Here is a 14,909-nt window from a genome sequence, read left to right on the forward strand (position 1 = left end):
CAGGGGAGGAATGCACATGGGGCTCGATCTTGTGATGAAAGAAGGGCGCGAGTGGATAGGAAATAAACAAGTCACACCGTCACATGCAGTGCACGGCGACAGATAATGAATTAGAAATATGTATATGAACATGATGATGGTGTGTAGATTCTGGACTGTAATGGTGCTTATGAACATGTCCTGTGGCATTTAGAAAAGGCAGCTGGTGGATGTTTTCTCTGCCCCACCCAAAACTGTGAAAGACAAAACAGTGTGAAGTGATGTCATTACTACCGCTTATGCAAACCAGCTGTGTGACCTTATGGGCTGCATGGGATTTAAATTCAATGTGTGATAGAGCACAGATGTATGTGGGTGCATGTGCACATGTTTCTGTAGTTAAAAAAAAAACCCATTGCTCTTCCCACTCACTCTTAGAGGCTGAAAACATGACAATTCGTTAAAAAAGTTATTCATCCTTTGCTTTTTATTTTTTTTATATTTAATCCAAACAGTCACATTGGAATGTTAGCAATGAAAAGATACAAAATGGATCGAAAAGGAGAAATCAATGCGAAGCATCCCATTTATATAGCAGAATATTTTTTGCTTTGTTCCAGGTCGACTACGGGATATTGCAGTTTCCTTTTTAATTCGATCTCAGGTCAGTAAAAAAATAAAAATAAAAAATAAAATGCTTTTACAGGACAAAAACAAAATCACAGATTTGGGGTGCAACAGAAGTACATATTTTAGTACACCATAAGATATGAAAAGAAATTCTTTGGCACATAAAAAGGTGTTGGTACACAAAATCAAAACAGGACAAAGTAAGTCATCATACTATACACACTGCACAATAGAATACGGATAGAAAAATAGCATACACAGAATATTAAAAAGAGAGTAACACTGATAAAGTAACAGTTGACAGTACGAGGCCCTGCGCCGAGGCCTTTAGGAGTCTGTTGGTTGGTTGGATGATTTTCAGCAGTGACTATACATCCACTGTAAAGAGGCCTGTTGGCTTTGGTTGATTGATTTCAATACAGTTTGCAGTGATAGATTGGAGAATTCCTTGCGGCTACCCCTTTTCAAGAAAATGGTGTGATAAAAAAAAACAAAAAAAACGTTAGTACTTTGTCCTCCTCACCATGGGGAATCTCGGTGGACCAACTCATTTTACAAAAATGTACACTGGCTAATGTCTCATGTACATTTCGGACTCATCGTTCACTCACATACATGATCAAAATCAACCACTTGTTATCAACATACATACATACATACAGTAAGCAAAGGAAGCTTAGAGGCATGTATGGATATACCTACAGCCGATTACACAGTACAGATGCAAGTATACGTTGACACGCACACACACACACACACACACACGCAGGATTTGACAGCAGCACACACATTCGCGCGCTGATCAATAACTCAATAACACAAACAAGATGAGAGCCCAATGGATTTTCTCTCCGAGTTTGTATACAGATTTAAAAGGCAGAGTGATTTATTTCCTCTCTGTCTGCCACGGCTTTACAATAAACTAAGGAACAATTTCATTGATGTGCTTATGCTGGATTTACTAGTGGCGGGTTGCTTGGAGCTTTGAACCTGATGACATGCAGAGACCCTTGCTGTGTGTTGACAACATATGGCTGTGACTCCAGAGGCTGCAGTCATCATGGGAACCAGTTTGTGATTAATGCTAAAATACACTCTCTTCCCACCCAGAGCTGCCCATCTCCCGTCTCTCGTCTCCAGCCTGACTGCCGTCAACAACTCAGGGACCGAGCCTTTGTCATCACCAACGTCACCGCCATAATCGTCAGACTAGTTTTCCTGATGTTTATTGCGGCACATAGCCAAAAGAGAATGAGGCAAGAGGACTATAACAAGAGGAGCGTTGATGTAGGAAATAGTTCTAGTCCCTGATGTCCACTTTGCTGTGGACTCTCTGTGGTGAAGGAGGCAGGAGTGGATGCAGAAGGTGGGGGCGGGGTGCATTTGCATAGGCATGTGTGTGTGTGTATGTGTGTGTGTGTGTGTGTGTGTGTGTGTGTGTTTGTGTTTGTGGGGGTAGTTCCTGGGCTGCAATTATGTGTGGATTATTTTACAGCTCGGTGTCGGCTGTCTTGGTGGTGGAGTGGCCGTTGGTGGGAGGAGGAGGCTGGGTCTTGGCTTCCTCGGGGGACTCTCCATTTACGCTGGGTTTCTCCGGAGTTTCCGGAGGGGGGTTGAGGGGAGCCACAGATACAAGAGTGTTCCCCTGGTTTTCCTGATCTGCTGGATAGGCCTCCTCTGCCTGCAAATGCAGCACAAATAAACAACTCATCATGGGACGGCTAGATAGAACATTTCAACAACAGCTGGGTGTCAGGGTACTTATTGCTTTAAGGAAGAGTGCACACTCTGCAGCTGCCCCCTCTTTTCTATGAACGTGTACACTGGACTTATAGCGCTGTATAAGTATAGTTATAAGCACTCATGAAAATTCTAAATGTTTTTTAACAATAACCATAACACATTATAATGCATTGTATAATGACTTCTAAGGAGAAGTTCTATTATACTTTATAATTGCTGGTCACTCACTGTCTTTTTTCTTAAGCCAATGTCTATAATGCACTATAAAAATACTTACAATGCGCTATCATGTTGCGTATTGTGTTACCAACAGGTTAACTGTGCTGATGTGTTATGCAGGGATAAAAAAAATAAAAATAAAAATAAAAATGAAGCATCTGATTTGATGATCAGACACAGTTCTGTCATGCATATGAAGACACACAAGCACACAGATCCATGCACTGACCCCCACACCCTTCCACTACCAAACACACACAAACACATCCTCTAATGTGGTCTCTGTTATGTGATCCTGCGAGTAGTACAGAGAAATAGCTGTGTCTGGCTAGTAGATGAAACAGTGAGCTCTGCAGATGAATAAGGCAGCAGAGAGCAGGGTGTGGGTATTTGGATAACGCAAACTCAGTCATTCTCTGCGTATTCCCTCTGATAGCTGGCCAGCAACATTCCCTAATTAAAACATTGGCAGCAATGGATTCCAATTGGAAGGAAATAGTGCTGTTGTGATTTCAGATGCAGTAAAAGATGAAACACAGCTTGAGAAGAACGATGCATAGTGTTACTGAATCTATATTGAGGGATCTGACGGCAAAAACCTGCAAAACACATTTTCAAAAAATGACATACATACGATAAAACACACCTACAGGTCACTGTGCAAAGTCGCTCGGATCAGTGTTAAAAATTAGGAGAAAGAAACATTTCCAATGAACAAGTTAGAATCGTTGCAAACCTGATCAAACAAACGTTATGCAGGATCTGCAGAGGGAAAGGCAAAATCTACGCAATGATTTTCTATTTATGGGCTCTGTGCTGAATAATGCACCACTGAAAGGCAACTCCCGTAGAGACTGCATGAACGCGTAAACCAGAAAGCAAGTAAATAAGGTCCACAGTGGAAAAATACAGTGCCCTATATTGTAGATTTATTCAGAAAAATTTGCTTACCAGCCTCACTCCTTTGGCGTCGGACCTGCGTGGGCATTTGAGGTAACCTACAACGATTGCAAGGGCGGCAAGCAGACCAGTGACCAGAATTCCCACAAAGACAGAGGAACCTGATGATGACGGGGTCTCAGTCTTTGTCACACCCAGCTGCAAACAGGTCAAAGAGATAGGTCAAAAGAAGTATGTGTGTGGATTTGAAACCATGCAAAATCAGTCGTCTGTTGATGGACACCGTTCTCCCACAATGCAATGCACAAAAGAAATGGAGCAGCTGCTCACAGCTACAAAAAAATTTAAGTAGCTCTAAGAAAACAAAAAGCATTAAATCTTAAGAAAGATACTTTACTTTCTTTCCAAAGTTGCCGTAACACGTATTCATAATTTCCTGTTAACATGGTAAAGTATGTTGTTGTTTTTGTATACAAACTACTAAAAAACTGTATACTATGATGAATACTTGGTGCATACTATATAGAATTAGAATGTAGAGCTGGGCGATATGGAGAAAATCAAATATCACGATATTTTTGACCAACTACCATATGGATATTTCGGCGATATTGTCGAGGTTACTATTGGTGCTTTCACAAAACACTTACACAATGACATTTTTGAAAAAATATTCATCAGTAATGTGGATATGCTGTTTTATTATTTGCCTTTACCCACTTGGTAAAGGCAAATAATAAAACAGCTAGAACAGTCTGGGAAGTTCAGAAAATGACTTCACTTAACTGTAACGCAGCCTTTAAAACCAGGAAAAGACAACACGTGTGTCATATCACGATATTACAATATCCAAAATTGAAGAGGATATCTAGTCTCATTTATCGATATCATATCGATATATTGCCCAGCCCTAACTGAAGTATGGATTTAGGACATGAGATACAAGTTAATTTTAGTTGCAAGCCTTGCAGTAAAGGAATTGTGGTTATTTTACCTCCACACCATCATACTCAAGCTGGTAGCATCTTAGTACTCTTACCTTGTCTTTCAAATGTTCACTCTCGAGTGTTCTAGCCAAAGACGCCAACGGAGCTGCAGGGGAAGTGAATATTAGAAATATATCAGTACTTAACTAATCAGGTCTATGTTGTATTTTCTGCAACATAATAGCACAATAATGTATGATAGTGTCACAAATAAATGAAAATTGTGCATGTTCAAGTTATTATATTTTGAAGGACGCCTTTAATACCCACCATCGTCACTGGCCACAAGCAGCGTGTTGCTTTCTTGGAAGAGTTTTAGATTACACTTTTCCTTGGAGCACCAGCCTGCAGGGTTCGCCATTAAAATGAGTTTAGATGCTTCCTATAAGAAAGGATTTCTGTGTCAGTGCAGTACTAATTCACAATAGCTGTCTTAAAAAACTCAAGAGGATTAATGCAGACTCTAAACTTAATTTGAACCATTTTGTGCAGCACATTTTATGAAATCATGCCTCTCAAAGTGCATCACATAGTACGATAAAAATAGTATGTATAGTAGTCCACGGTGTATATTTGTGATTGGGGCAAACTTGCAAAAGCCTGAACAAATTTCACATTTTCGGTGTAGCTTCCTACATACCCAGATTATAGATTATATTATATTGTATCTCTTTTGGATGATCATTGGGGCCAACAATCCAATGTATGTTCCTGAATTTTCCCCCGTTGACCATCAGCGCACATAGGCCTTTGTGTGAGTCATGGAGACAAAATGCAGTTGGATAGAAAATGTGCTGACCACACCTTCTTTCTCCCACCTTCAACCCTGAACTATGATATCACCTCATTGCACAACTTTAAGCTTTGCGACTTGGGAACACGCTTCATTTTCTGTAATGTGATCCAGACAACTCTCAGTGTTCCCAGAAGACCACTGTGCGCAAACCCTGAATCCTCAGTTAGTTGGGAGTGGGCCCACAGCTGGACTCTGCTGAAACACCCAGATCTTTGAGGCACGGAGGAAGGAACTCTGGAGGGAGGAACTTGAACGGCTAAATCATGGAACGGAACCCATTCTCTTCTCCATATGTCTGTTGTCACTTGTGACCCATTACAACTTCCTGCACCCGTGGCTGGAGTTCAGATGAGTTGCAATTGGTTTGCATTTACACACACACACACACACACACACATTCATTTGATACTGAAATAATGTGTGAAGAGAGGAGTTAAATGCTGCCTTTTTTAGTGACCGATTATGACTTTGGGATTTAGAGAGGTTTGAAAAAGACCTTTCTTATTTTCAACTAATTCAGAAGGTCATAGCTTTATTAAATTTTTTTTATTTTTATAGGGTGTTTTTTTTTAAAAGGGTTTTTTATATATTAAATATTTTTTTTTTTTTTTTTTTTTTTTTTAAAAAAAAAATAATAATGGGAGGGTTGGGGGGGTGTTGTTTGTGTTTTTTTTGTGGGTTGAGTTGGACATATGACTTCTGCAGATGGCCCTGGCTCTGTGGATGACAGTAATGACCCAGATAGAGGCTAACTGGCTAACTATGCGGACTGGGATCTGACCTGCTGCCTCGGCTAGGTGCACCTGGACTGGCATACTGTACAACGTAACAATGACTATTTATATATCATGTGTTTCATGGGCTTTGAGGCATTATCTAACCACTGCGCACACAATTAGGAGTTAACAGTGAAAGGTAAAACTGTACACGGCTCCAAATATGACATATATCTCACCCGTTCCTGAAAAACATCTCTATGTGTATTATTAAAGGCTTTAAAAAAATAAAAACAGAGAAAGAAGCCACACCCTTGCTATTCTTTCTCCTTTTTTCGTAAGGACCCCAGAGCAAGAGAAGAAACGTTAGCCCTCCTCTTCATTTGTCTCCCTCCAGGGACACAGTCTCAAGATTTCCAACGCCTGAGGAATGTCTGCGAAAAGATCTGCCTTTATCAGGGCCATATTTCCAACTGTAGCCCTTCAAAACACATTCATCTTCTTCCTTTAAGTGGAGTAAGCCACCTCCTCTACGCCCAAGGTGTAGGGGGCCAGATAAGCTTTTGGTAAAAGGAACGTGCCACTAGAAGGTAACCGGGCTCAGCTCTCTTCTCTCGTTTCACGGCGGTCTTAAATGTCGCGTGCCAAAATCTCAGCTGTTGTCACAAATTCCCAGCCGTAACACTTATGTATGTGAGTGATTGTGTTTTCTTTGTTTGTCTTTATCTGAAGTATGATTGGTGGGGTCTGTCTATTCTGCGTGTCTCTCCTTATGTCTCCCCTGGCAGCTGGTTTAGGGCGTTCCTGGCCTGGGCCTTCCACACACCTGACGCTGACCCAATCACCACACCCGAACCTCATCCTCTCGTCGAAAGCGGTACTTCAGGAACAGCCAGACACCCACTCCCCGCTGGATTGTTATGAAGTACTGCGTACGTTTAAACAGCTACCAGTATAGCGTAAGTTCTCAATTTCTTGCCTGTGTTTTTAGCCTGCAACTAGTCTGTATCCACGACGTTCCACTCCGGTGCCGAGGGAAATTCCGCCGGCTGCATGTCTTTTTGCCGATGTCCGTTTCCTTCCACTTTCTTTGTGTTGGAATTTAAATCTCTGCAGGGTAAATCCAGACAGCTAGCTAGACTATCTGTCCAATCTGAGTTTTCTGTTGCACGACTAAAACAACTTTTGAACATTCACGTTCCACCAAAACAAGTTCCTTCCCGAGGCTACTTTGCAGCTGCTTCGTGCGGACCTTAGTGCCGCCCACAACAAATGTGATTGGTTTAAAGAAATGCCAATAAACCAGAGCAAGTTCCTCTCCCATCCCAGAATGCTGTGTGGACTAGCCAGACCCACCTCCACAGCGCTGCATAGGAGGGTCTGTTAATGCGAGACTAGCCTGTAACTATTATTAGACTAGCTATTAGTAGCTATTGATCTCCCTGTCATAGTAAAGGATTTTCTGATCTTGGTCCTGGAGACCCTGTCGCCTCCCGTTCGGATCAAGACCCACACTCAAGTCCACCAGCCAGCTGCTCTCAGTTCCGAAACCTACCTGGACTACTTCCTCCCCTGGTCTGAAAATAAACTGCTCGACTCACTCTCCTGGTCCGATCTGCATTTGGGTTTTACTACAGCAAACCTGACATCTGTTGGTAGCTCGATTCTGTCTGTTGTTGTCAGGGAGTAGAGGAGGGCTTTTGGTACAAGCTGAAGGACATAAAAGTGATAGGATGTAGATTTACCATCATACTGACTTGTTATTTCTATGGTATTTCTTAGTGTGTGTGTGTGTATATAGGGGCATTAGGTTCCGTTTTAGTCTTATTAGTGATTGTACTGGTATAGATTTGTATGGATTGGTTGTAGTTTTATTTGTGATGGTACTTGCTGCTCAGATTTTATTATTAGGTTGATTTTTATAGATGTCTGTGTTCATTTATCTGGATTGTATTGCACTAGCACTTTATGAGGGAATGGCTGGCACCTTAATGATGGATTATAGGACCATAACTACTTAAAATGATGTGATTTATGTATTCCATTTGCTTATTTTCAGTGCTCCTCTTAATGTGGATTTACTTTTGCTGTCTTTTGTTGTGCTGTGTGTCTGATTGCAGATTGCCCCTCGGGGACAATATCAATAAAGTTGAAAGTTGAAAAACCATCACATGACACCGGTCATGAACATGCAGAAGTCTTTATGAATGTTTCTGAATGTTGTCATTTAGTGTGATTCGGTAAATGATGAAACTTTTGATGCTAGGTTAGCACTGTCTGAGATGTTTGTGTTACAACAATTAAGCAATACAATATGACCTGTCATAAATACGTCATAACATAGCATCGATATTGACCCAAATATCTATATAAAGAGATAAACTCATACTCACACAATCATTTGTTGCCAACTCAACCTTGACAGCATTACTTTCTGGAACGTCCTCTTTTCCAACGCACATCACATCAGGCTGTGTGGAGACAGGAAGCCAGGTCACAGAGACATTGGAGGTCAGGAGAAGACAGCACACTTTACAAATATGGTTGCAACCACAACATCAGTCTTTATCAAAACAAGCATCCTTTAAAACAAAAGTGGTATATTTTACAAAAATGTCTGTGAAATTGTTAAGTTTTATTTTATACTGATGCCAATACTAACTCCAGATGTTGAAAAGTCCAAAAGTAGAGAAGCACCAGGAACATGGTACTCACCACCACAGTGTGGGGGACGTCCGTGACGACAGCAGTGGTCTCTAAGTCGCCGAGTACAATGTTTACAATGGTTGCTTGGATTGGATCATCTACAGAGGCAGCGGGATTAGCAGATTCTCCAGTGGTAGAAGCACCTACATCTGGGGCAGCAGTGGCAGCATCTGGATCTGCAGCATGTGAAGCTGGAGCTGTAGTATCTGGAGTTGTGGCATCTGGACCTGCAGCATCTGGAGCTGCAGTGGCCGTCACTAAGAACACAATCCAAGGACAATGCTTTTATACACAGGCACACAGTGGATGTATCAAGGTTTGTCACTTGTTGTGTCACTACGGCATTATAGGCTCTCTTATGGTTAATAAGCGTCATTTCCACGCTTCCCATTCATTGTCTATGTAAGCAGCGCTGGGCAATGCATTTGGACAGCACTGTGGCGACTTTCGATAAGCTGGGTGTTGCCCGTTCCTCATTTGCATAAAGTTGAGGTCCAGGCTCAGACCCCATGATGACTTAAAGTCTCATGCACATTTATCAAGGCTCCTACCTGCAGTGGCGTCTGGAGCATCTGTGGGATCTGTTGCTGCATCATCCTGACACATCACCTCATCTGCAAGAAAAGGAGGGCAAGTGAGACACAGAGAGAGAGAGGGACAGCAACTTAAACACATTGACTTTCATCAGATGAATCAATGCTCTTAACATTAACTTTAACATCATTTTCCAGGTAAGATAAGCAGATACAGATTGCATGATTATAACAGGCAATTTTAGCCTTTGCTACATTTATTTAATCTTGTAGTGCCATTCTGTCACATTGTGGGCCCACCATCAGACAAAATTGAGACATCTGTGGCTTTGGGAATGCAAACAGGAAGTACAACATTGCCATGGACACAGTTCATTAGGTGTGGGTTACAACTGGCACCATTAAACAATGACAAATTAGCTTTAGCAGTACTTGTTTGCAATGTAATCATGGACAACTATCAATGGATTACTTTGATGCGGAAGAAAACGTAAAAAGCTGACGATTCTTAGGTAAAACCTGGAGTAAGCAGTGTCTTTTTCTGGGATTTGTCTGTGTGTTGAAGTTGTACTGAGTTATGACTTTGATAAGGAGTTTTGACTCAAATTGTTGCAATTGGGTGCTAAGCATTTTAAAATACCTTAATGGCCTATCTGAGCGGTCACAGCCTCTACTTCAGCTCCAAGTGCTGGGCCTGTTGGTATGGGCCAAATCGGCAGAACCAGCAGTGTTGTGTCAAAATCTGTTACCCTTTCGATATGCATTTCCCCTTACCTTAACTTCCACCCAACCTTATCCCCAGCCCCCAACCAGGCTTCTTCTGAGATGCTTAACCACACCTCAACATTACCCTAAACCCAACCAATTATCTCTGCTAGCGCCAAACCATAACCTGACCTAAGCCCTAACCCCAATAGCGGAGTGGAGCATTTTGGGAGATACAGTTTAGGAAGGGGCCTCTCTGTTGTAGTGATTTGATGATGTTTTGTACCATAAAAGGTTAAATCTGGAACTCTAGATCATCATTGCATCCCACGGTTATGACTGTTCTGATGTAAAGATGCATGGTATCTTGGGATGAAATTTGTAAAGCACAAGCTTAGTGGAATGTTACTTATGTTAGTGTGAATGAAGTCAGGGCAGAGGGTTGGTTTGAACAGCTTGACCTGGTGAAGCAAACCTAATGCCCAACCCAAAGATGCCAAACCAATTTGGCATGTGTTCTCAGGGGCTCTTACTAATTAGTAGTCACATATGGACCAATGCTTACGGTCTGCAGCCTATGCAAATAAACAGTTCAGTCAGAAGTCATGACCTCCTGACTACACATCCAACTCCTGGGAGAGATCCTGTTTCTGTAATAATCTTGGGATTAGGTTGGGTGGTGCTAAAACCTTTCTGACATAGGAAGGTTAAGAAAAGTAGGAAAGCATTTCCCAAGTTCATGTGGATTTTTAAGGTAATTGAAAAAATGGCTTCCCTGGGTTGAATTACCTTTTGACGTCTGAAGTCCAGCATTAGATTAATATTTAAGACGTGTAAATATCCTTAACAATATGTTGATTTATATGTACAGATAACGGCAACGTCTCTCTTTTGAACTATCAACTACTGTCGATAGCGATCTTGATAATGTTGAGGAAAACATGAATGAACATGAATCAGGAATCACGCTGCCAATTAAAACGAGAGAACTAACTTTGGGGGTATAATTCGGAGGCGAACAAGGACAGCATTGCAATCCAATTCATCCTGCAACATCATTTCTTTACAATCCCATCCGCATGGAAGGAAACCAACGTGTAAACAGTTTCACATGTAACCAAAACTATGCTGCAATCAGAGGAAAAAATGTGTTCGGTGCACCGCTACAGTTATTTAGTTAATCACCAGATACATTTATACAAATGAGGCGAATTTGGATGCTTTGTGTGTGTTTGCAATCCTGTAAACATGACCAAATTTAACGCACTCTGGAACAAAATCCAAGTTCCTTGTGGGAATGTTAGCACCCCAAATAAAAGATAGTGTTACATCATTTTTTTTCACAGCTGCCGAGTGGCCACCATGATAGTACAGTATGTGTACAGCACTGTGGACGGGGCTCTGTAATATATAGCTCCCTCCTGTAGTGTTTTTTATCTTGACAGTGGCGTCAACTGGCTGAACGCTGTCCAAATCTGGTCATGTGCTCCATTTTAACTGGTGTAAGTGGGCATTAATGTTTAACTGTGCTATTAGAGCCTTCAGCTAACTGCCTTCGGCTTGAGCTGCTATGTGTAAAAGAGTAATGTGGGACAAAAATGTTTAGCCTCCACAGCAGTAAATCCACCTAGTACCTCAGTTTATGCCTCTTAGGTATATAAAGATATTATTTAGACAAAAAGTATCTATGGAATGTTTTTAAAGCACTATACTAAGTTAAGCGTTGATTATTTATGTTTTATGATGAAAGTTTTTTACCTCTGTTTCTTAGAAAGTATAAATAATTGTATTAAATGGTTTTCTTGTTTCAACTCACAGACTCTGCACACATAAAGATATATAAAGCAAATAAATGCTCATAATGCACATGGAACGACACATACATACACCCACATCTACTCCCTTTAAACTGTCACATGCTGAAAACACTCCACCGCTGTGGACACAGACGCATCAGACAGCTGTGTGAGAAATCTCACTGTGTTTCCAGCCAAGCCCCTCAGCATCAATATGAAGGACCTCCAGTCTCAACACAAACACAGAGAAACATACATAACACTCCTACTCCATAAACACAACCTTGGTGTCTCTCCAGAGAGTTTTTAATGGGCTCAGAGAGCACAAGGCCAAGGCTGCAGACTATGTAACCTGTGGGTTCAATTCTGATCTTCACTACTGGGCTACATCAAGTGGAGTTCCTGCCCTGGCTGTCCTCCTTAAAGCTTTCAGTGTGGGTGTTCCAGTCTTTGACGTGGTGTGTGGTGTGTAGCCATGCCAGATGTAAAGAACTAAATCATAGACTTAAAGAGAGGATACGATATGGGCCTAAGATGCTGAGTGTCAGTTCAAATGCTGCATTCTTTTGCCTGTGGTTGGACAAATCAACAGCAATTTGAAGGCAGCACAAAGGCGGATTTTTCACCAGCAAATGACAAATGTAATTTGGTGGATGCTTCAAGTTACAGCACTGATTCCCAACCAGGGGTATGTGTACACCTTGGGGGTACTTCTGTAGTTGCCAGGGGGTATGTAGAAAAGTTGGAGAGTAGCTCATTTAAAAAAAAAAAAATAATTAAAAAAAATAAAATATATATATATATATATATATATATATATATATATATATATATATATATATATATCTCAACATTAGGTCAACTGGAACACCTGAATACTATGTGTTGTTGTTATGTAAGAGTGTGAAAACTAGTTGGCAAGCGAGCACAGGAGTTTAAACAGGTAGCCAAACGTAATGACTTAACAGTTCAAATGATCAGTTAACATCTAGGAAAGGATCAAAATAGTTAGCTAACAGTAACTTTAATGGATTTACTCCAATTAGCAGTAGCCTCGTAGGCTAGTATTGGTATGATTGCTAACCAAACTGACTTTTACATTGATGAAAATTATGAAAAAAAAAAAAAGAAATATCCACTTTTAAATAATTTATATAGGGGTTTTACATTTGGAACATACATCAGGAATCAACGACGGGGTAGTGAGTTTATCTGACAGGGCTGTGTGGGCACTTCAGACAGAAAAGGTTGGGAACCACTGGATTACAGCACCATGCCTGCTTACATATTTAGCATACAAAGCCCCTGGCAAGTTTCCTGCCCTGCCTATGAAGATTTACAACACCACAACCGTTATTGCTGACATGCTGCTGGAACGTGTTGCTGGTCTGTCCCAACTGTACTCATGTACTTCTAATTTCCGATTAAACACCAAGGGAACATAAGCAGCTCCTAAATAAATATTTGCTATCAGGTTGCATGTTAGAGCCTCACCCTTTGGAAGTTTGTCAAGACTTTTCACAACTGACTGTAGTGAATTATAAATAGAGAAATGGATTAAGAACAGTCAATACTGAGTTGACAAACCGTGTATTTGAACATCATCACTTATTGCTTGAATTCCAGGATCTAGTCCATGCTCAAAATAAATCCTATTACAAGGCTGAGGTAGACACAAACGCATAAAAACGTGGAGCACTAGATGCATATATGAGGATCAGTGATGAGCTGAATGCAGATGTGAGCGTTGGAGTTTCTGTGTCTAACTATATATTTCCTAGGCATTCAAACTCTAGAGGACTCAGGGGAGAGCGATGATAAGGTAGAGGGGGAGACTGTGTCTCATCATCACTTTATATAATGGAGTTGTTTTGAAAGCCAGATCATATGTTTTTACATTTGGTTCTGTTTCCTGTCAGACAACCTCATTTCAACTCTCCTCCTTCCTGGGGGAAAAGCTTCCCAACTCCCCCTTATACTCTAACAGACACGGTGACATAAATTCATGATGACAAACCTAATCACACAGCACGTAGAGTGCATAACCTTTCTCTGGAGCAAGTGTAGACATCACTCTAAGATGCTGATACTATCATGATAAGGGTTAGGGCTGTCATTTATATTACCACATCCATGGTAAAAAGGCATATATTAAAAAATCGATTTGGGGATTTTATTAATAGATATCACATCACTCAAACAAAGATCGATTTTAATTGGAGAATCGATTATTTTAACCCAGCCCTAATACGGCTAACTAAATAAGGGAAAACAAACACACACACACACCAAATACTTTAACTTTGCTAATCCTAGGGTGTTCATTTTAAAATCTACACACAGCTCGATTTCACCATCCTGCACTCTTGTCGCTCTGCTGCTCAATAGCTGCTTTCCTTTCGCATGTCCCCGCCTCACTCATCTGTCACAGCCTTGCCCATTCTCTCCCTGACGTGATGCTGTCATTGTGACTGCCATCTTTCACCCTTCCTGCCACTCCAGAGCTCAGATTTAGGGTGGGGAAGAGAGAGAGGGGATTGCAGCAGAAACAAACATAGTCACACCTGATGAAACGGGCGCAGTCAGTGTATGAGCAGGGGACAGCTGCTGCCGAAAGTACTCCTTAGGGAGCGCTTCCCCTCCCTGCATATGTGCTGTACTGTCAGAGAGATGACAAGTCTCTGACATCATGGGCAATGGGGGCTCTAAATCTTGCATTTGACCTCCACCCAGACCACAGAGACAACACCTTGGCTGTCAGAATGTGCCACACCCTCCTCTCCTTACTTATCCATGTCCTCGGCTTCCAGATGTCCACTGAAGTCTCCCCTCACTCCTTTCTTTTTATTCCCTACCAGGAGAAATGTCACTACAGCTTAACTCAGGAATTTTTTCAGTCTCACAGATCCTCAAGGGAATTCTGGGACTAAGAAATGCTAAGGGAGGGTGGACATATTTGTGGCCAACCAAGATCGACAAATGAGGCTTAGACTAATTATTTGTTTTTACATTGGAAGCAAATCCTCACATTTGAAGAGGCGGAACCACTTAATAATTGGCATTTTTGCTTGAACTAACAGTAGAGCAGAAAACAGTGAAAGAGGTAAAGAAATCAATAGAACTGTGAAATTTCCCTTAATACTTTTCCAGTTTCAACTTTTTTGTTTAATAATTCAGAACACAAGACAAAATAAAGAGTT

General features: G+C 41.2%; 1 protein-coding gene across 4 annotated transcripts in view; it reads right to left on the minus strand.

The window, feature by feature from the left end:
- Positions 1-439: 439 nt before the first annotated feature.
- Positions 440-14,909, minus strand: part of si:dkey-261h17.1 — a 39,069-nt gene continuing 24,599 nt past the window's right edge. For all 4 annotated transcript variants that reach the window (XM_039801697.1, XM_039801699.1, XM_039801698.1 and 1 more), the window contains 7 exons: positions 9,227-9,289; positions 8,685-8,932; positions 8,363-8,440; positions 4,728-4,839; positions 4,511-4,563; positions 3,523-3,669; positions 440-2,290 (listed from right to left, as the gene is read on the minus strand). In XM_039801697.1, coding sequence (XP_039657631.1) covers positions 2,099-2,290; positions 3,523-3,669; positions 4,511-4,563; positions 4,728-4,839; positions 8,363-8,440; positions 8,685-8,932; positions 9,227-9,289 — 893 coding nt within the window. In that variant the 3' untranslated portion in view covers positions 440-2,098. The remainder of the gene's footprint in view (positions 2,291-3,522; positions 3,670-4,510; positions 4,564-4,727; positions 4,840-8,362; positions 8,441-8,684; positions 8,933-9,226; positions 9,290-14,909) is intronic.

This window comes from Perca fluviatilis, chromosome 5, assembly GCF_010015445.1.
Source record: "Perca fluviatilis chromosome 5, GENO_Pfluv_1.0, whole genome shotgun sequence".
Classification (NCBI taxonomy): Eukaryota; Metazoa; Chordata; class Actinopteri; order Perciformes; family Percidae; genus Perca; species Perca fluviatilis.